At 47.7% G+C, this 20,463-nt stretch overlaps 1 protein-coding gene across 1 annotated transcript in view; it reads left to right on the top strand.

Annotated features, from left to right (window-relative positions):
* LOC128727508 (protein vestigial) overlaps positions 1–8,757 on the top strand; it is a 32,143-nt gene extending 23,386 nt beyond the window's left edge. Inside the window, exons 4-7 of the mRNA XM_053821427.1 lie at positions 1,177–1,265; positions 1,360–1,538; positions 1,726–1,799; positions 7,086–8,757. Of these exons, the coding sequence (XP_053677402.1) occupies positions 1,177–1,265; positions 1,360–1,538; positions 1,726–1,799; positions 7,086–7,135 (392 nt within the window). The 3' untranslated portion in view covers positions 7,136–8,757. The remainder of the gene's footprint in view (positions 1–1,176; positions 1,266–1,359; positions 1,539–1,725; positions 1,800–7,085) is intronic.
* The last annotated feature ends 11,706 nt before the right edge of the window (positions 8,758–20,463 follow it).

Genomic DNA, 20,463 nt, shown 5'->3' with positions numbered 1-20,463 from the left:
GGTTGCGTTTTGTTCGCACTCGCGTGTCGATCAAATCGATCTTCAACGCGATCGAAACCGTGTGCCGCTGGCAAGATCGATCGGTTTTGGGGTGGTTTCGTCTCGCGCATTCCTTCGGTCGACTTCGATGACTCGTTGTTGGTGAAATAAAAACTCAATTGCCTCGCCGACAGTCCGATGGAGGGGGGTTTTCTTTCGCATCGCGACCAACGGTACGCCGGAAGGGATAAAAGACCCGACCACGGACTCGGTTCACCCCCGTCCGCCTCGGTCCGACCGTCGGTATTTTGCCCAAGCCACTCTTTCCACAGGTAGGGAAACCTCTCGAAAAGCCCCTCCATCCAGGGCGGGGAATTTTCGCGTGATATTTTTGTCTTTTTTTTTGCTCCTCCTCGTCATCATCATCATCGGCTCACGCTGGCTTTGCTAGCGTTCCTTTTTCTGCCCCACCTCCCCCGGGGGGCTAACCGTGTCGGTCGATTCCCAGCTGCGCGAGAAGGCCACGAAGAATGCGCGCCTCAAATCGTGTCCGCCGCGTTCGGGAGGGAAATTATCGAACGCTGGAATGTCGATGCTTGTTTAATTAGATTTTTCCAACAATTTTCGGCCGAAACTCGCGCAACCGGCGGCACTTTTTTTTGCTCCCCACGGGCCCAATGAAGAGTGATAAAGGGGGGGGGGGGTGAGCTTTGGGAAGTGAGGGAGGGTGGGGACAGACAAAAAGGACAGATCGCAAAAGGGAATGCCCGTTGGTGCGCGTCCCGGATGGGCAGTTGTTTAACAGGTTGCCAGGACGCAACTGTTCCCGCGGGAAGCCGATGCTCGGAGGCTGCAATTATGGTGGTGCATTGCAGTTGCAATACGTAACTGCATCGGTACATCGGTGCATCGGGGCGGAGCCAAACGCGTCGTTTGTTTTTACACAATAAAATCGTGCACTCACCGATCGTCCTGGGGGTGTGAGCGTGCGGATTGGCGTTTTATGGGGTTTGCGTTGGGTTGGGTTCATTACGACCTTTTGGTGGTTTGGACATTCGGCATCGTCGTTTCAATCTGACATAACGTATATCGAGGGAAACGGATCGGCTCAGGAATCTGCGATGCGATAGCGCACAATGCCCCTGGGTCGGTGGAAACGTTTCAATCAACTAATGGCACTGCTTTTCCCTTCGCCAGGATACAGCTCGATGTCGAGTCGAAATTTTCCTCCCTCGTTCTGGAACAGCAACTACGTTCCACCTACACCTGCCCCAACGCACCACCAGGTAAGCGCACCCCATGCCATGTGGTCATGCATTTCCACCCACAAACACACACACACATATGCTAACGAGGAATGTCCGTCCGATTTTCCCGCAGGTTTCCGACCTTTACTCCACCGATGGCGGCTATTCGGCGGATCCGTGGCATGCGGCACACTACGGTTCGTACGCACACGCGGCCCATGCGCATGCCGCACACGCCCACGCGTACCACCACAACATGGCGCAATATGGCAGCTTACTGAGGTTACCGCAACAGTACGGACACACGTCTAGGTAAGCTAATTTTTGCTCTCTCTCCTCGAAAGAAAAAAAATTAACGCATCACTAGGCACCGTTGCTATGGCAGCCTCGAGGATGCACAATCAACTTGCAATCATCATCATCATCATCAACAGCCGTTTTTGGGTGCATCCTTGTGCTCTCGTCTAACGTGGCATCCTTTTTTTTCGTATGCTTGCAGGTTACACCACGACCAGCAGACGGCACACGCGTTAGAGAGTGCAGCCGCCTACACGAGCTACCCAACGATGGCAGGTTAGTACTTCGACAACTGTTAGTAGGCCATTGGTCCTGTAACCTCTCTCTCTCTTTCTCTCTCTCTCGCTTGTAACCTGGTAACGGACGCGTCGGTTTGTAACTTTTCCGCCGCATGGTACGATAACCGGACCCGGGTGGTTCTTGTGCGAGGCGTTTAGTCGGTTAATTTCAAGCGAATTTCTGTTTGATGTTTCTGCGTCTCCTGCCAGTAACCCGAGTTCAGTTGATTGTTTCGTGTTTGGTTCTTTTTGTGTGTGTGTGTGTTTTTTTTTTGAACGGTAATGCTCGAACCGCTCGATGCCGTCGGACATTCCGACGGCAATTTGTGCTTTGTTCTTTGACCGCCGTACCAAAGCGGTGCGGGTTCCTGTGTTCGACATTGGTACCCCCGTGGAGCATTCCAGTCGCGTGGTTCGGCTGGTCGCCAGTTCATAGGGGAACTAATACTTTGCTAGAGGGTGCAATAGACACAAAGGGGTGCGTCGATTGGAGGAGAGATTTTTCTCAACGCTAAAAACGTGTATTATTATCACACAAGTTGAGCTCCACCGTTGAACTGGTGCGATCAAGATGGCGGAGTTATTTGGGTTGAACATGGATAACACAAAACCCCCATTGCGCGACGGTTCCATCGGGGTTGAGGGGAAAAAACAGATAAAACAAACGAAGATGCGATCAATTAAACTAGCAAGCGGACTTCGATTTGTAGGCGGACAATGACGTGCCAGTCGATGACGTGGATGAGGACTCCCGAGCAGGCACTCTTCAAACGGTCCGCCTTTGGAAAACATCGTGACCCCGTGACGTTGGAATGTAGATTTGACAACCCATCTGATGCGCTTTTTCACCGAACCCCGATCGATCGGTTCCATTTTTCCCATGCCATCGGAGTGCCCATTCGTCATGACCGACGTGGCCGTCGTCGTGTGATGGTTCCGGGAAGGACTTTCTCGACGATGATCAGATGCACTCTGGATTCGGGACGTCATCGAACGTCCATGGGTTTATGATTTGTGGCTAAAAACCAAACCAGATCGAGCAAAATCTCTCCCAGGTTCAACATCTGTCACCACACCGCCGGTTTGTCAAATTGAACCATCCGAATTCTTATTCTAATGCACTGCGCGACATAACCTAAATCCACCGAAACCGCGATCAAAGTCGCTACGTGTCGGTTGTATGGTGACAACACCGCACAGAGGCTTCTTGGATGCCGACTTTTTAGTACATCCTCTCCGCCCAGGTCCACGTTCGCGCACGGTAGCTTCGATACGCAGTGCCGAATCTGGCATTGGAATGCGCGGAATGCGATTTGAAACAAGCGGGTACGGGTGGAGCTAAAAAGCAAAAAAAAAAACACCCAAAAGCACCTCTTGGCCGGCTTTTCCCCGAATCGAGAGAGAGAGAGAGAGAGAGAGAGAGAGAGAGAGAGAGAGAGCGTGCGCAGGCGAGTGATAGTGTGGGTCGTTTTTGCTAGGATTCGAAGCAACACGCGCGCCAACCTTGCGCCGGCAAAGAAGTGCGCGAACGAACATCGGAATCAGACGCAATCGAAGGAATGTCAAACCGGGTAGCCGTCGACGTCACCACCATCGCATGTTGTCGCCAAAGGACCGACGGTTGGCCGCTGCGAGGCGATGCGATGGACTGGCGACAGATTTCCCGATGACATCTACGCTACTGGTTCTGCCGAGGGCTCGAGAAGCTCCCGTGGATGCTGGTCTTTTTTTTTCCTATGAACAGGATTTGTACGTGCGTGTGCACGTGTGTGTGTGTCCTGGTGGCTTGCCTCGAGTATGTGGCGAGCGAAATTGGGCACTGGAATGCATTTGCTTTGCCGTTTTCGTCACCAAAAGAGCGAGAGAGAGAGAGCACATTTGCTATCGAGAAACTAATCGATACGAGGAAGCGTACGGACGAAAAGGACACTGTAGAAAAAAAACACACACACTCCACAATACACTCCAATAAACATAACATTTTCAACATTGCGATGTGTTGGGCACAGGCGGATGGGTGGTGAAGGGGTGAGCTCTCGTGCGTCCATCATAAATTATCATAAATGCTTCCGATCGAAACCGGCACGATTAGAGGCGACCGCGGGTTTTTGGTTCGCCGTGCTTTTTGGCCGTATTTTTTTTTGTCTCTCCTCCTTCGAGGTGCGTTTGTCGGCACTTTTTGGTGGTTCGAAGGAGCGCTTCTTTCTTCGGCGGCGTGTCGGCGGTGCCGGCTATGATTGGCCGTCATCATGATGGATGGCATGGATGGTTCCGTGTTTGCTTGTAGCCCGCGTCAGAGCATGCTGGTTGTTGCCATGGTGAATGAAGTGACAGGAAGCAATCTACCGCTGACAGCAGATAAAACTGCTAAGTTGTCAATTCAGATGAGGCGTACAAATAAAAACCCGTCGGTAAAACGGCACCAGGCCCAGGCATCGCTCGAGTGGGCTATTACCAATACGCAGAAGCGTAGGTGTGTAGGAAATCTTTAAGGAACCAAGAAATGGAGATTCTTTAGTAGTACTTCGTGCGTTCCATGGCCTTCTCAAGGACCGGGTGCTTTCCCGACATGCCGTCGGTGAGTGTTAAAGTTGCGAAAACGTTGACAACGGACAGGTGACAAAGTTCGTGCTGATATTGGTGCACGCTTCCGGTCATGGCATACAAAGGACCTTAGGGGACTGGCCATCGTGAGGCACATATATGCATAAGCATATCCCCTTATGCGGACGAACACTGCACAGCCGTTTGATCTAAAGTTGGTCCTTTCGGATGTCCTCGAGAGACGGAACGAACCGACCAGGAACGAAAGGATAGGCAGGGCCTCGTGGACGGAGGACATAAATAATTGCATTTTCCTTCTCGTCATGAATAAACTTTGACCCGATGCTAAGTAAAACCAGGCCCGGAAGCTTCTTCCGAGGACCGACCCGTGCGAACGTGCCCATGATGTGTTCTGCCTGCCAAACGGACCGAATGGGGATTATCCGGGAAACTAATATATCCCGGGGCACCCTCAGCAGGGTTTGGAGCCGGCTCGGGAACTTTTCCCCTTATGTATACCGAAACGCAATGCGCCATACTTACTGCTCACCTCACCCCAGGCTCTGGGAGGGAAAATTTATGTGACACATGAAAGAAAACTTCCTGCGTCCTGCTTCCTTCTACCGGGAGGCCTTCCCCCAAGTCATGGGTCGGTATCGTGTGTATCGGCCATTGTTGGGGACTTTCCCGGGCCAAAAGAGATGCGATCGGGTGGGGCAAGTGGCAAGCAAGCTGTCCGGGAAATTGGAGTTTCCGAGCGTTTCGCTTTGAAAAAGGACATTCTGCTTTGTATCTCCCGTCACTGGCGTTGCTGTCGTGGCTCAAGGGTCCTTAGGATCGTGTCGCTGTATGCGTACGTACGAACACGTCCAGATCCCGTCGTGGATAGGATGATTTGTAAGCCGTCCACACACACACACACACGCCAGGGATGCCACATTTTTTGGCCGATACGGTGGCACGTTTGATCCTTCGGAAGGCCCCAAGATGAGCAGTCCTTTCTATGGCAGTGTGCGTATGTGATAACCGATTCTTTTGTGGGGCAGCATATAAATTATTCGTCCATTGCATTGTATTTACCCGACGATCAGCATCATGTGTTGTTGTGGTGCGAAATTGTAAATCGAACGGTCATAAATTTTGCCGGCCCTCAATAGAATTCGCAAGCGATCGCAGCAGCTTGAGAGACAAGCTATTTATGATTTACTGGCTGGGTAGTAAAACGCTGGTCAGAGTCGTTCATTTGCCTGCCAATATGAACGGTGACCGAATGCGGCATTCGTTGGTCGGAATTTGAGCATTGAGGAGCGCAATATTATGGAGATTCGTACAGCGAACCTCAGAGGTGTGGGAGCAATTACGAAATGCTTGACTTATTACCATATTATTCCTTTGTTGCAGTCAACCGTTTGGGGGGGGAGGAAAAATATTAAAATTTCTGCTATTAATTTAACGTTTGAGCTCATCATGATAGCTCCTCGTTCTCGCACAAAATACCACATGAAAACGCGACTGCTTCCCGGAAGGAAGCGTTGTGGGAAAAAAAAGAAGTATAAAACATAACCACATTTATCAAGCGAGCGCAGGAGGCGTTGAAAATATGCATACTCAAAAAAAAAAGAACAACAGCGCCTCCTTGCGGTGGCTTTGAAAGGCACCGACATCGCGCTCATTTCCATTGTGTCCATCAAAATAATTTTCCATGTTCATCATCAAAAAGGCAGCCGCGGGTGGGAAAGCAAAGCAAAAAGAAAAACAAATGAAAAAGAGCCAAGAAATCCGCCACCCCCAAAGAGATATGGAGAAAAATTGGGAAAAATTCTCGCTTCCCATTGGGCCGGGCAGTTTAATTTAATGTGGCTCATTTCCATCGCATCCACCAGACGAGTCTGCTCGTGGGGGAGCCTTCTAAGCACGCATTCAGCGACCCGAACGAATAAAGTATGTAATTCATTCGTCCGAATTCGTTGAACAGTGGGAAGGAGGACCACCCTTATTATTTGGTTCGAAATTGCAGTAATTATTCTTTCGGACGCAAAAGCAGGGCGCTCGATGGGCGCTTCGAAGCTTCCTGCTCACGCGACAGGGTAATTAATTTAGTAAATGGAATATTTACCGCTTCCCTGGCCATGGACATAGGGCCAGGAAAATCCCCCTTCTCCCCCTTATGGGTGACGTACACACACCCTTTCTCTTTCGGCCGCTCTGTACGTAAACTTTACTTTGATGAATGCTTCTGGCGCAAATCGAAACTCCTTGGGGACACGGCCGTCGGCTAAAGTTCACAAAGGGCAGAATCACGGTTTGGCTTCCCCTCCGTTTGGCCATAATTCAACGGCCATCACATGATCGTGCCACCGGACTTTTCGTGCCCATTTGTGGTCAACCCGTGGGGTGGGGGATTGGCAACAAAAGAAGGGAAGGAAATAAATAATTTACGTCCTGTGCCGGACCAATTGCAAACGGTGTTCGCTCGACTCGGTTCGCTCGACTTCCATCTGAGGACACGCCCTCGATGTTGGGCACGATGTTGCGCGCGAGCATAAATATGCTTGCGGCGTACCAGCGACGGGATGTTGAGGGTGGCAGCTGGGGGGTGCAGATAAAACCCCAACAACGAAGAACCGATTGTAGGCAGAGCGAGCTCGCACGGTGGCGGCCAGTTATTACGTCCGGTGGGAGCTAAGATTGCAGATTCGCTTTAACGCGATACCTTTTTTTTATTCTCCTTCCGTTGCAGGTTTAGAAGCGCAAGTGCAGGAATCGTCGAAGGATCTGTACTGGTTCTAGATAGTCAACGGCTCGGTGGCAAGGCACTGAACCATCCCAACCCGCTGGGGATGGAGTGAAAGCGGGCGAAAGGCAAAACATACAAAGATGCACCCTTTTTACGGTTTAAGCACAAGGACTAGAAGGACGTTTCCGGTACAACAACAGTAAAAAAAATAAATGAAACGAAAGGAAAGAAAAAGAAGCCCAATCCTGGACGACTGACGATCGGCGGCGGGGAGTCAAAACCGAACTCGAACTTATTTTATATTTTTCACTCTTTCCTGCAACAACAACAACAAAAAATGAACAAAAAGGATAACCGCACGGACGGTGCAGCCCGTTAGTTCGTTTTTTTTCTTCGCCCCTTTCCTGTGTATAGTAGAGTGTAATGATGGAGTGAAGATTTGGCATCAAAGGAAGAGTTTTCCCCGCTCATGCGGGAAAACCCGTGAGGGAGACGGAGGACGAAAAAAAAGTTAAACAAACAAATCACAGAACTGTGGAAATTTGCATGCATGACACGTAGCGTAGCGCAAATGTAGAGATCGAAATGTATAATCAAAATCGAATGAGCTCGATGATCGTGACGGCGTAAGAGAACTAGTTATAGGACTACTGAAAACCCGGAGATAGGACGAAAGCGAACCAAAATGCGCGTATGGAGAAAAGAAGAATAAAACGGCGCACCGTTTTCTTATGTATGTGTGCGTGTGAGTGTGCGTGATTTTCCTTCCGTGCCCCCGGAAGGATCGTTATCGTGTGAAGCTGAATTCACTCGGCGGTGGCAAGTGTTTGGATTATTGGTCATCATCGTTTCGGGTTTTTTATGTACTACGTCGTTGGACCCATTTCCCGGGTGCATGTTGCGGGTTAGTTACAAGAACAAGCAACTTAAAGGTGCTAGGTATCTGGAGCACAAGAAAAAACCCATTCGTTCGAAGCAACACTGAACACGGCAATAGAGCTGGGTTTAAAAGGGCATAAGAAAAGTTGAAATTCTTTTCGCTACTCCCCACATCCAGGGTCTGCGAAACCTTCTTCAGCAGATGCACGAGAAACGCACATAAATGCGGAACACGATAAGCAAGAGAAAGACCCGGGAGAAAGATTATCATACACACAAATGTGCATATATTAACTGTGGATAATTACACGATAATAGTTATGTGAGATTGTACTTTGAATTGGAATAACCAGACCCCGAGCTGGGGTATGGTGGGATGGAAAACTTTCTCTCCCCCAGCCCCTCTTACACACAAACATACACACGCATTCACGCCGATCATCGATTTTGGTTCACCTCGGGGTAGTTAGTTATTTTTTATTGTATAAAATCAAAATCTCCCGTTCGATCGTTCGTTTTCTCGATCAGTCGAGGTGGGGCGGAAAATTGAAATGATCACTGCAGAGAGAAAGAGCGAGAGAGCAGGCAATCTCGGGACTGTAGGGTAAGCGATAAGCGGTTCGTGTAAGGACATGGAAGGAGCGGATGAAAAAAAAACACACATAAGCGACCATAAACCAGTGAAAGCACTACCCGAGCGTAAACTCTCACAAAAACACAAGCTATATAAATATATACACAAACAATTATCACTCACCCAAATGTGCAAGTATATGAGAACGAGAAATAAACGAAAAAGACATTCGGAAATAAAATATAAAAGCCTATATATCGATCGAGTTTCCACAGATTCGAGCATCCGATGGCTGTTTTTCCACCGTTTCTTTCACAAGTCAACAAGTAGCGCATCAAATGCATCCTTCCTTCCTTGCCAGGGTATTAGTTTGAGAATCCACGATCGCTTGTAATCGAACGCTTGTTACGAGACATTCCATGTTTCGTTGAATGTTGGATCTATTGGGCCATCCAGCTGGTGCTCAATAACCGTGTTTTGTCACGGCTATCATAGCAAGCGCCGGATTATGTGCCCTCTCGAACAGTGTCTCTATCGTGCGTTCCTGCGATCCTAATTAAGCGATTCGGGAGGCTAGGCTGTTCCCGGTCGGATGCGAGACCTTTCATCCGCTCATTAATCATCCGGACCATTCCGCCCGGTGGCAGGTTGGTGTGCCCAAACTCGTCGATCATAGGTCCTGCAGCTTCCTCGTGCAGGGTTCCCATCAAAAATCGATCCCGACAAGCGCGGGCGAGCGTAGTGAACCCCGAACAAACAAACAAAAAACACGATGCATGGAAATGGGGAAGAACACACATACACAAAAAATGAGCCACACCAAACACATCCTCGAAGCAAGGCACCATCGACGCAGGATGTGCAGCGGTTATTTTTTTCCGAAATACCGCATTCCCATATAAATTAATACTCGTTTAATTGATAAAGTGTAATGCGTTGTCAGATGTCAGAAAAACTGATTTATTGCCCAAAACATGTTAATTATGGCCCGCCGGAGCCTGCCGCGCATGCATGTGCGTCGCATCGGGGCACGTCCCGGATTGTGTTGAACTTTGGGTTCAGGAAGCAGGAAACGAAACACCAACACCACCAGTGATGGTTGAAAACGAAACACTTCCGGCACGGGATGAGAGAACAGATGAGCTGAGCTGAGAACGCATTAATCGCGCCTCATTTTCGCCACACGGGTTTAAGGACGCAGTGGTTCTTTCGCGTCACTCCAGCGAGCGCTCCAGGAAGCAAACGAACCCGCCATTTGATGGGAACGCATTTTTGGACACGCCAAGGCGCTTCATTCCTTCACGCGGATAAAGGGGGTGATAATGTGTGGCGACATTATCACATCACGGTCAGGAGCTGTAGGCTGCCGAGCGTGAGGAATGCATTCTTCTGCAATCATGCTCACGCTCGACGACGGGTTCGTAATGTTCTAGCCAGGGTTTGCAAGCGAGGTGGGGTCGCGCTTTTTTTTTCAACACCATCCTGGGGTTTCTTTCCAAGAGTAATAATCCGCGAATTGGATTGCTTCATTTGCCTTCTTGTCAGCTAAAATCAAAGAACGCTAAGCAATGGAACATGCGCAAGATTCAACGTCGAAACCCAATGCCCTAGACGCCCAGGCACTCATGGAAACATGTGTGCATAAGTTGGCCCGTGGTGGCCATTTATCATAAACGGTGTTGCCGTTTTTTGCTCTTGTGTAAATGGTGGTACTTCACTGGATTGCTGGTGGTGTAAAAATCGGTCTGAGTGCAAACGAGCGTATCTCTCGAAAACCCCGTTTCAAGCGTTTTTTGATTCAGTTCCTTGATACAGTTGTCCAAGACGGGAATGGGCATTCCTTCAATGCAAATTCCTGCTCCCTGCAACGTTCATCGCTCGATAAGAATTCGGAGTTAATGTGCCGTTTTGGTGATGTATTTTGTTTGCGAACGTGTAGCAATCTTCGTATGCCTCCCGGTTCCCCGAGTCGGTTGCCCCAAACGCGGATTGTGACCAGATTAGTATGCAATTAGGGCAAGCCATGAGATGCATTTGCAGAGGATTCTGAGCAAAAGTGCCTCACGATGCTCTGACGTTGATACGTGCCTTTCGAAAGACATCTTCCCACGGTGTCTCGGTAGACGTGCTGACTCCGAACCTCCTCGAAATCAACATGGATTGAGAATGAGAAGAATCATATTTTTAGCCTGGTTTAGATTTATTGGCATGAGTAAAGATAATATAATAAAATTGATAATTAAATCTCAACATCTTCTTCGATTGTCGTTAGTTTTGTTTCAAGAAATTCTTCCACACAACTAGTATTCTTCTACCATCGTCGTTAGTTTTGCTCTAAAAAGTTCTTCTACGTATTTAAAACGCATCAAATGTGCAAATTGAGATCAAATCACTTGGAAAGGCCCTTTTTCGGTACCACTCTTTTGGACTTGATACTATAAGCAGAGTAAACAAACACTTTAAATATTCGCAAAGTAAGACAAATCAGAAAATATGTCAACGTTTTCATACCCTTCTACTCGCTTCTGATCGTAATTCATTTTCAAAAGCTCATCTGGCCCGTACCGTATGGGAAAGCAATAAGGGAAACACTCAATTTGCTTTGGTTCATAAAACAGCCCAAAACCAGCGTTCGATCGAAGTTGCGGTGCATTAGTGCATGGATATAGCAACGGACTACTGCGCTGGAAGTTGCGCATTTCCAAGAGTCGCTCAGTTTTCATTGTACCTATATTGAAATTAGCGTTTTGCACGGAGTTAGCCATGCTCGGTTGATCATGGGTATTTTTGGCAGCAGCTCCGTTGTACATGGTGTTAACGCAACGTATGTTGCGCTCGTTTTCCACTCGCATGGCTTCGATCGCTTTTCGGCGGCGTGCCTCTTTCTGCCTTTGGAAACGCTGAGCTTCACTGGAACGATCATCGGTGTCCTTTATTGGCTGACGTTTTGGAAATTGATTGTATGCGCAGCCGGAATTCCCAGCGTTGGTAGTATCTGACATGCCCCGACCAACGATTTTCCTTCCTTTAGGACTGGACGCGTTGTCAGTTTGTTGATCGGCTGCAGAAACATTTACGTCGTTGTTTTTCATTTCCCACATCTTTGCCAAGCTTGCATAATAGTTAGAAGATTTCACGTTTTCAAGGGTATCACCCGTAAGGCAATCATTTTGCTGATGTTTCCATTCTTTTGCTTGTGCATTGAGGGTGACAGTTTTGCGCTCATCAATGTTACTTTCTTTGAACGAGCCAGCGGATTGATTATCATTTTCAGTTTCCTTAGGTTCTGATATAGTTGGCATCTTAGGCAAAGAATCATTTTTCTCACTCGGTGCATCATCGGTTATGTAACCATTCTCATGGCAAGCGGATTGGTCTTTTGTAGTATTTTGTTTCTTTTGTTCCTTTGGAACATGACTATAATCACGGAATTGCACAGGAATAAACTGTGGTGTCATTTCATTACGGATTATTGGAACAGTATTTGGAACAGTAACTTTAACATTTGCGTTGGTGTTGGTCGAATTCGTCGTGTTCAATTCGGCGATCTTTCCAATTAGACATTTCATATCATTTTTGGACTTCTTTTTGAGCGCTATGGTCGAATTCTTCTCGCCTGAATTATCAGATTCATCGTAGATACTGAAACTTGACAGCTTTTGCTTCTCGCGAGCCAGAGCATTAAATGTAGCCGGTTTATTCACACTTAAGTCTGTATGCAAAATGTTACGTAATCAATCATCGGCAGAGAAAAATATAAATCACACTCAATAGTTACCCTGTAGTGGTTTCCTTTCTTTGATAGAATTCGACTTCACCACATCCTTAGATGTTTTTCGCGAGTATATTTCAATCATCGTTGTTAATGGTATGATATTCGTTTGATAAATTTTCTTCAACGCACCGAAGCAGAACTGGTTTGTTCGACAGACTGAACTTGAAAAGACTGGCTGGAACTTGTGCCCATTTGGAGGGCAGAATTGCAGATGATTTGGCGGGCTTCTGCGATGGTTGCTATAGCAACGCGTACGAATTGGCTCCGTTCGTCCCCTAGCGTTTTCATCGGAACGGACACAGCCATTACATGCAGGGCTAACTGACCAACGCTAGTTGAGTTTCATATGTTGGGTGTTTTTTTTTTAATTTTCCCATCTAAAAGCTAATTTTTCCAGGAACACGATATTTCATTGGGTAAAGCTGGATTTTGCAATACTTTTTTAGCCTATTTAAGGGTAATAAATTTGTACGTAGTTGTTTTTTATTTCTTTGCTATCAACTCAAGTAGGAACTACGAGTCCTCGACTTGATGCGTAAAACACAAACTGTCAAAAAAGGCGGCAATTCAAAAAGGACTTGTGACTTACGTAGTGTTAAGTTTGTAATTACAAAGGTAGAGGTAATTGTTTACCAGTGTCAGGAAAAATTGTAAATTTTTTATCACAGATAAGAATCTACAATTCCTGTTCCAATTTCTATCTGACACCCAAAAATGTAAGAATAATGCACACCCGATCACAAGATGAAACAGGATCAATCATTCCAACTAGTCGTCTTGTCGTGTAAATGGTTACATTCTGTTAGCTTCTCGTTCGCTGATAATCTATCCATAACTTTCAGCCACACCAACCACACAAAGAATAATGGTATCAAATATCCAGCGAACTTGAAATCGCTGGCTACCCACTCTCGCAAGCACCGTGGGAAGCACATTCCCGAGCTGCTCAACTGCGACCCGTTACGGGTATGGTCCGCCATCGAAGAGCTGTTAACAGAATCCACCGTCAACACGAGTTTTTAAAATCGCCGCAATATTTCACCCATTAATTGACATCATTAAGTAAGCGTGAATAAGATGGGCTTCAAACGACACCAGGCGCACGTCGGGGCGTCCATACGGTGGACACTGCGAAAGGCGAACGGTGGGGAGTGTCCGATCGCCAGTGCCCCGGGCGAGGATAAAGAATATTTGTAAACCGTTCCGTTCTTCAGCTACTCCAGCGAATTTCCACGTTCGTTCGCACGTTCTGCGGCTTCCCTTCATATTTATCATGCTGGCGCAAGATTAAGAGATGCCGCTGGTCAACGAGTCCGGGAATTATCTGACCAAATATCAATCCTTTTTGGCAACAGGTCCAGGTTCTTCGGCACGATCTTAAACCCGCCAGCGTCCGTGAGCTGCGCTTCACGAATTCCCGAATGATCCCCCTGGCCGACTGGCGTTGGGGAAATGGATTATGGAATGTGGTGCGTGCGTGTTGGCAAGGGCTCGACAACCGACAGCCGTGAAGCGAACAGGTTTTTCGCGTTCCTATCCTTACCGTTCCAGCGCCGGACCGTGCGCACTACAAAAGCTGAAGCGCTAATCGGGGGCCATTAGTTTTATGGAAGAAGTTTGAACCAATTATCGATTATGGTTATTAATCGAAACCGATTTAGGAGACGGGCAGCCGAAGTGCCAGCGAAGGCTCGGCAGCTATAGCTGCCGAGAACCAAAAACCAATAGCATTAGAAATGGAATGGAGCCGACATACCGGACGTTGTTCTTTCGCTCGCAAGCGTCGAATAGCGAAGAGACACACGCCTTCTTCGGACAGTTGAAGATCTGAAGCCGGGCGTAAGATCTCAATTTTTTCGGTAGAATTTCAAGATCAGCCAAAGCCGACGAATCTCGTTCGTCGCTGCTGGTATGCTGGTCGGCGAATCTCTAAGCGTTCGAGCCACGGTACAGCGCCCCTTCTGGCGCTCCGTGACAACATTAGATTAATCATTGTGGCAACCTGACCGGCGACGGTGCGAGATGATATTGATTGATTGTGGCCATCGTTTTCCAGCCGTGCCCGTGCGTTACATCGCACCGGTTAAGGATCCGTATCGACGGCGCTATGGCTGGGTTCTTGATTCGTAACATTCTATTGCCGGTTTGGGTCGGTATCGCAACGAGGCGCTTGTAAATATCAATAATCGTGACGCGTACGATGAGTGGAAAAAACGCAGCAGGATAACATTTTTCGAATGCCTTCCCCGTTGTGTGCGCAGGTTTTCGTTTTGGTGGAACCGGGCCATCGTCGATACGTCACCTTTCGCTTCATTTTATGGAGAAAATTTTAGGGAAGTGAAAAATAAATTAAAGACCAACAGAGAGAGCAACAGTTAAATTTCAATCAAATATGTAACATTACCAAAGAGCATAGAGCTTGCGTGTGCAGAAAGCCAATAATCGTTCACACCTTGTGTCTCTGTTAGCATCAATTAAAATTTTACATATTTTAATTAATACCAACCACCGTTCCGTCTGCCAAAGAGCATCGTCCGTGTACTGCGCACGATACAAAACGGTCCTTTTCCGCGTTAAATAGCGCGGCGAACCCTTTCAACTTGCTTCTCGGGGCAAAACATCGACGCGTTAAATAGTGGCTCCGTGGGTCGTTTTGGTAGCGATCTTCAAACGCACTAGCCAACACGACAAGGCCAACAAGACAAGGGCACTCCTGATGACACAATGGGACCTCGATGCCAGTGGTATCTGCCGGTCGGATGTTAGGGTCGAAACGTCCGCTCGGTGTTGAAGGAGAGCACGAGCTTCTTCGTCGTCCGTTACTGAGCTGCGAATCTGGCGCTGCTTCGCGGCATCTTTCCACCACGCGGCCTATCTTCTTCACTATCTATTTATCTGTGGTTTTGCGTTTTCCTTCCCGCGCGCCATCGCAACCGGGCACGGCGTTGCTCAAAGTGTCCCGATAGCTGGCTTCTTCCGCTTCTCAGCTTCTCTTGGGGATCCTTAGTTTGACGTTTTTTTTTTGTTGTTGCGCTTACTCCTTGCGTCCACACCACGCTTGGCGCGTATTGGCGAGGAAAGAGTGTGGGAAAAGTCGCAGCCTTTTTGAGGAACCAATGCCGCCACCATACGGAACCGTGTTCTGGGAGAATCGCTGAAACGACATCGACGGGGAACATAGGGCAGCGAAGATACAAATGAACGGTGCAAGCTTGTTTTTTTTTCGTTATTTTGAACGATATATTTCATCTGTTCCTCTCTCCCGTTCGGAGTGTCATACAAACTGCGCTGGTTTTCTCGAGTGGATGTTTCCATCGCCTGCTTTGTCCCCGGGCGATGCTCGACAAAAGGTTGGCCCGCGGGGTTGGCCATTTAATTGACCGAGCGAAAACGAGAAAAATTACTACGAAAAATGCCGAAAATATAATTCCCGCCCGTCGATTTGCAATAAATAACGACGTGACGACGATAACTATCGATCGGAACGGTTGTTTGGATCGATTTTTTTTTCGCCACATGGCAGCTAGTTTGTTCATTCTTCCGCGTTTGGAAGGAGGCACCTGAGATGGTTACTCAAGGGTTACTATGATTAGAGGAATAATGGCTGAACTTAGTTCAGTTCATCTAATGCAATAGCTTTTGAAACGAGGATAAATATTGACCAAATAGCTTAAACATGTTATCTTGAATGCAAATGTCGATGTCGATTATCTACGTGCAACATAGTCCTAGCGACAACACAATCTGAGAATTTAGTATTTCAGTTCCTCTGGCATTCGGCTACCGGTGGAATCATTGTTTCGGCTCACCGACATGCAGGCTATTTAACTTTTTGGTGCCGTTTTTAATCTATTCGATCGGCAAACCACCATCTCGTTCAGAAAATTTATTTAAGCCCGTGTCTTCGATGGGGCTGCCCGTGGGATCGTAAATAACAACGCCACTTTTCCAACCAACGGCTCGATATTCCACGTCGCGTAGATCTTTGGTGGTGTGGAAAAAGAAGAAGAAGAAATGAAACAGAAACAACCGATTGTGCTCAGCTCATTAGAATAACCCCATTGACCATATACTTCACCACTCGGAAGGAACTGGAACTGTTGTTTCTTCGGGACTCGGAGCTGCAACGATCGAGCCGTGTGGCAGCAAGATTTAAGGCTCAGCTCAGGAAGGAAGGAATATTTATCTGTGGCACAAATTTTATATGCGCTCCGATCGAAGCCCGATCGATAAGGCATGGTTTGGGGATTTTTGTGTCCGATCCCAGAGCAAAGTAAATGCCCCAAAGATTGGCTGGAAGATTCGGTGACTTATTGGTTTCATCGATCGAACCAAATTATACCACTTTGAGCAGGTTCTCTGGACCAAACTGTTGGGCACGAACGGAGAGAAGACGCATAGGAGCGTGTGTGTTTTTTATCTTATGTGTTTCCATAATACCACTGATAATACGTTCCGGATCACGTTTCTGAGAGTGAATTCGATCCGGTGGCGTTTTGGCTGATGTGCGGGAGCTAGTCTTTGTGCATTTCGAAGCTTCACCGTGCGACATCCTCCGTTGAGATTCATTCACATTTGGCTCTAATTAAAAAACCCACACCGTGCCTTTTTGCGGTGGTCCGTCTTATATCAGTGCCGTATGAAAGTGCTGAGGAGATAAATCACAAATTTGGAGGAAGTCATAGGGAATGACGAATTGCCCTCACACCGCTCAAACACACTTGCGTGCAGGCGGCGCCTCAGAGGGTATTTTTAGCTGTAGTTCCGCGTGCGTGACGCCAGTACACTGCGCTGGATATCAATTCTGGTGGGCCAGCGTTTGTGAGGCTGCGACCGCTAAAGCAGTGAGCAGTAGGATCTTTGTCTTTGGCCGCCAGAAGGCACCCACTTTCCGACCTTGCATGCTAGGTCTTGGGTCTAAAAGGTCTTGGGAAGATGAATATCATCACATATGTTGCTCGAGCTGCCCTTCCTTCTTAGGAGCTTCTCTCGTAGAGCCCTAGCGGAAGGGGCCCATCTGCATGTGTGCCCGTTTCGTGCTGTTTAATTATCGGCGCGATATTTCACCAGAATCAAACGGCGCCGTGGTGGGAAGTTCTCCAATGGCTCTTAGTTGCTTGCGTAGAATCAGTCGCTTGAAGCGAGCAAATAAATCACGTTAGGATCGTTGTGCTGGAAGCTAAACGCCATTGGGCACCATTGGGTGGTTTTCTGTCTCGTGCTAGACGAAAAGAGACAACAAACTTCACAAAGCCCTTAGGATAAAGGCTTCCAGCGGTGATTTCTGGTCCACCCGCAGCCGATCAATAAATTCCCGGTAAATTGTCAATAAATTCATAAACATCATTAATTACATAATTTAAATATTTCGTTCGTGTCCACCGTGTCTGGTGCTAGTGCTAGGGCAGCGGAAAGTCCGTTTTCCTCCGGCGAGATGATTTCGTAGAAATCGAACGCACAACTGGGCCCCGAATCAACCCGTTCAATTCCACCAGCCGTGGCGTTATCTACAAAATAGATCACCGTCGGCGGCCGATCTGGAATCAGAAGATCAATAGGACGATCGAACGTTTTTTTTTGTGTGTGTTGGTGGGATGCGGGAAAGGGCGATGTGCGCCCTGATGCTCGGATAGGAACACAAAAGCTCAAAGATGGACGAGGCACGGTAAGATAAATGATGTCGCCACCGCTATTTACCAGGAAAAATCGATCTATACATCGCGCATGGTAGGATCACCGAAAATCAATTATGTTTCTAATATGCTTTCAACTTAAACAAAAGTTAAAAAGCAAGAGTGTACGTTTTCATGTAAAGAAAAATATTAGCCCAAAAAAACTTGATCAAACAAACAATAAATGAAGGTTAGATTATTTTAAAACATTATATATTTGACCAAACTCTCCAATGCTATCTTCCTTTAACTATAAGTTTATGTCACACACAGTAATACAAACTAAAAATCGAAATAAATCAGAGCGTGCAACGGAACGAGCTCTCGATCGCGAGTCGATCGTGTCTAATTTAGAGACATGTGTATCTAATAAGTTTCGATTGTCATTATCATAAAAGCGTTTGACTATTCCACAGAAACCTGCCTGCCCGTGGCTTCCTGCAGGCAAGCAAGAGTCAAGTCTTGGACGAAACCCTGGAGGGCTAAAAACAAACAAACCCTCGAACCAAACAATACCATCTCGGTGGGCTCGGATGCGAATGATTGGGGTGTGGAGAAGCGGTTTGGTGTCTTGATCTAATAAATCATCCGCCGAGGCAAAGATGCGCCCTCTTCACGGTGCCCGTCGAGAAGGCGGGCTGGCGATGGAAAAGAAATAAAATAAAAGCCCGCTGTTGCTGTTCTAAACTGCTCGAAATAAAACTACAAACTTCTTCACACGGGCCCCGTGGCTCCTAGAGAGAAACAAAACGGCAAAAGGCAAAAGAAGAGACGAGAAACACAAAAAAAAACCGCTTCACAAAGGGAACAGGAATTCTCGAAAAAAGACATCGCACCCGTGTGGTAGCTTCGATCGGTTGACCGTGTGACTAAATGAGGACATGAATCGACTGCAAATGGGTCGTAAATTTTGGGCTGCTCCTGTCTCTCGACACAGACCTCGACGACGGGCTCGAGCTTGTAGCAATAGAACGACCCGCAAACTAGACGTGGCGATCTCTCGGACGGGATGGAGAAAAAAAACGATGCCCGAAAGCACGCTCCACCGAAACGCACCCTAAGCTCGATCGATCGGTTATTAATTGATATTTATGCGACTCCGGTATCAAGTAGCTGACCGGTGGAACGATTCCTTGGAACGGCGGCCGTGTGGGAGAGTATCGATTTTGGGGGCGACTCGCATAAATCACCCATCGTTTCCCAGGATCCCAAGATGCGTATCCCAAGGAAGGATGCTCCCCAAGAAGTTTCGTTGGGGTTCTTTTTCTTTCCATTTGAGCTACCCGTGCAGACAACCGCCAGTGGAGCCAGTAAGTGAATATAGATATAGCAATGCCGTTGCAAAATGTTTTACGCGCGAATAAATCACCTAACCTATTGAAGCCTCACCACGCTGGAATCCCATCGGAGGCGGATCTTTCATCTCGCTGCCCTACGGTGCATGACGACGGATTGTGAAACGGGCTTGAACTAATTACATCGCAGCTTCAGCACCGATCTAGCCACCGGCAATCTCCGGACCGTGTCCAGCTAAAGCTCACCCCATTCAAGCGGTACGGTTGATTGTTTCCTCAAGACATTCGACAGCCCGTCGTCGGTGAAAATCAAAGGCTCGCAGGGCTCTCAGGGCTCACAGCGCTTTGAGGTCGCGATCGTTATCGACATGCGTGTGGTAGTGATTGCGTAATTAAATCGATTGCATTACCGCCATCTCCGTAATGGTGGTATCTGCCTTCCGGCCACTCTGTTCCCTTTTCGAGACCGCCAGATCGCTGGCCAGCATCGAAACGGATGCGTTCGAGCATTGCAACCATCCGCCCGAAGTGCCGACGTCGTGTTTCTGTTCCATCACAGGGCCAACCGACCGCGCAAAGTGTATTTGACTTTAATCGTTAATTAATCAAAACACAATTAATTACTGCAATTACTTCCGTTTTGGTCTGGCGCTGCACCAGCAGCAGGCGGCGGCGGCGGCCAGTGGTGATGGAACTGTTCGGTCTGGCGATCTTCTATGCCGACGAAACAGCGCAGTTTCGCATGTTTTTTTTTGGGCCCAAAAGATGCCCGCTTTGGAGACTATTTATCGGCTGCAATTAACGTACACTAGTTCGTTGCTATCGACACTTACCATTGGAAATGGCCACGTGAGAACGAGCAATATTCTTCAAAGGATCGTTGTGGTAAGGTGACAATCCAGGATGTTTACAATCCACGAAGATTATATCCATCCAAACGAATATGAACCCCATTCAGCGGGGTGGTAAATTGAAATATTTCTTTTATGTCTTTATACGTACTTCGTATCCGCGAGACGTACCAGCGAGAAGTGCAACATGAAACCGATCCTGTGGCGTCTGTTACGACAGCCCACACGTACATAAACGCCACGCCGAGGCGAGAGGTTAACGTGCATTTAATATGTACACCGGTAATTTAATACGAAACGGTGATGATTACGGTAGCGTATCTGTTCCGTGGAAG

The sequence above is a fragment of the Anopheles nili genome, chromosome 3 (genome assembly GCF_943737925.1).
Source record: "Anopheles nili chromosome 3, idAnoNiliSN_F5_01, whole genome shotgun sequence".
Taxonomy (NCBI): Eukaryota; Metazoa; Arthropoda; class Insecta; order Diptera; family Culicidae; genus Anopheles; species Anopheles nili.
This window is presented reverse-complemented; position numbering and strand designations above follow the sequence as displayed.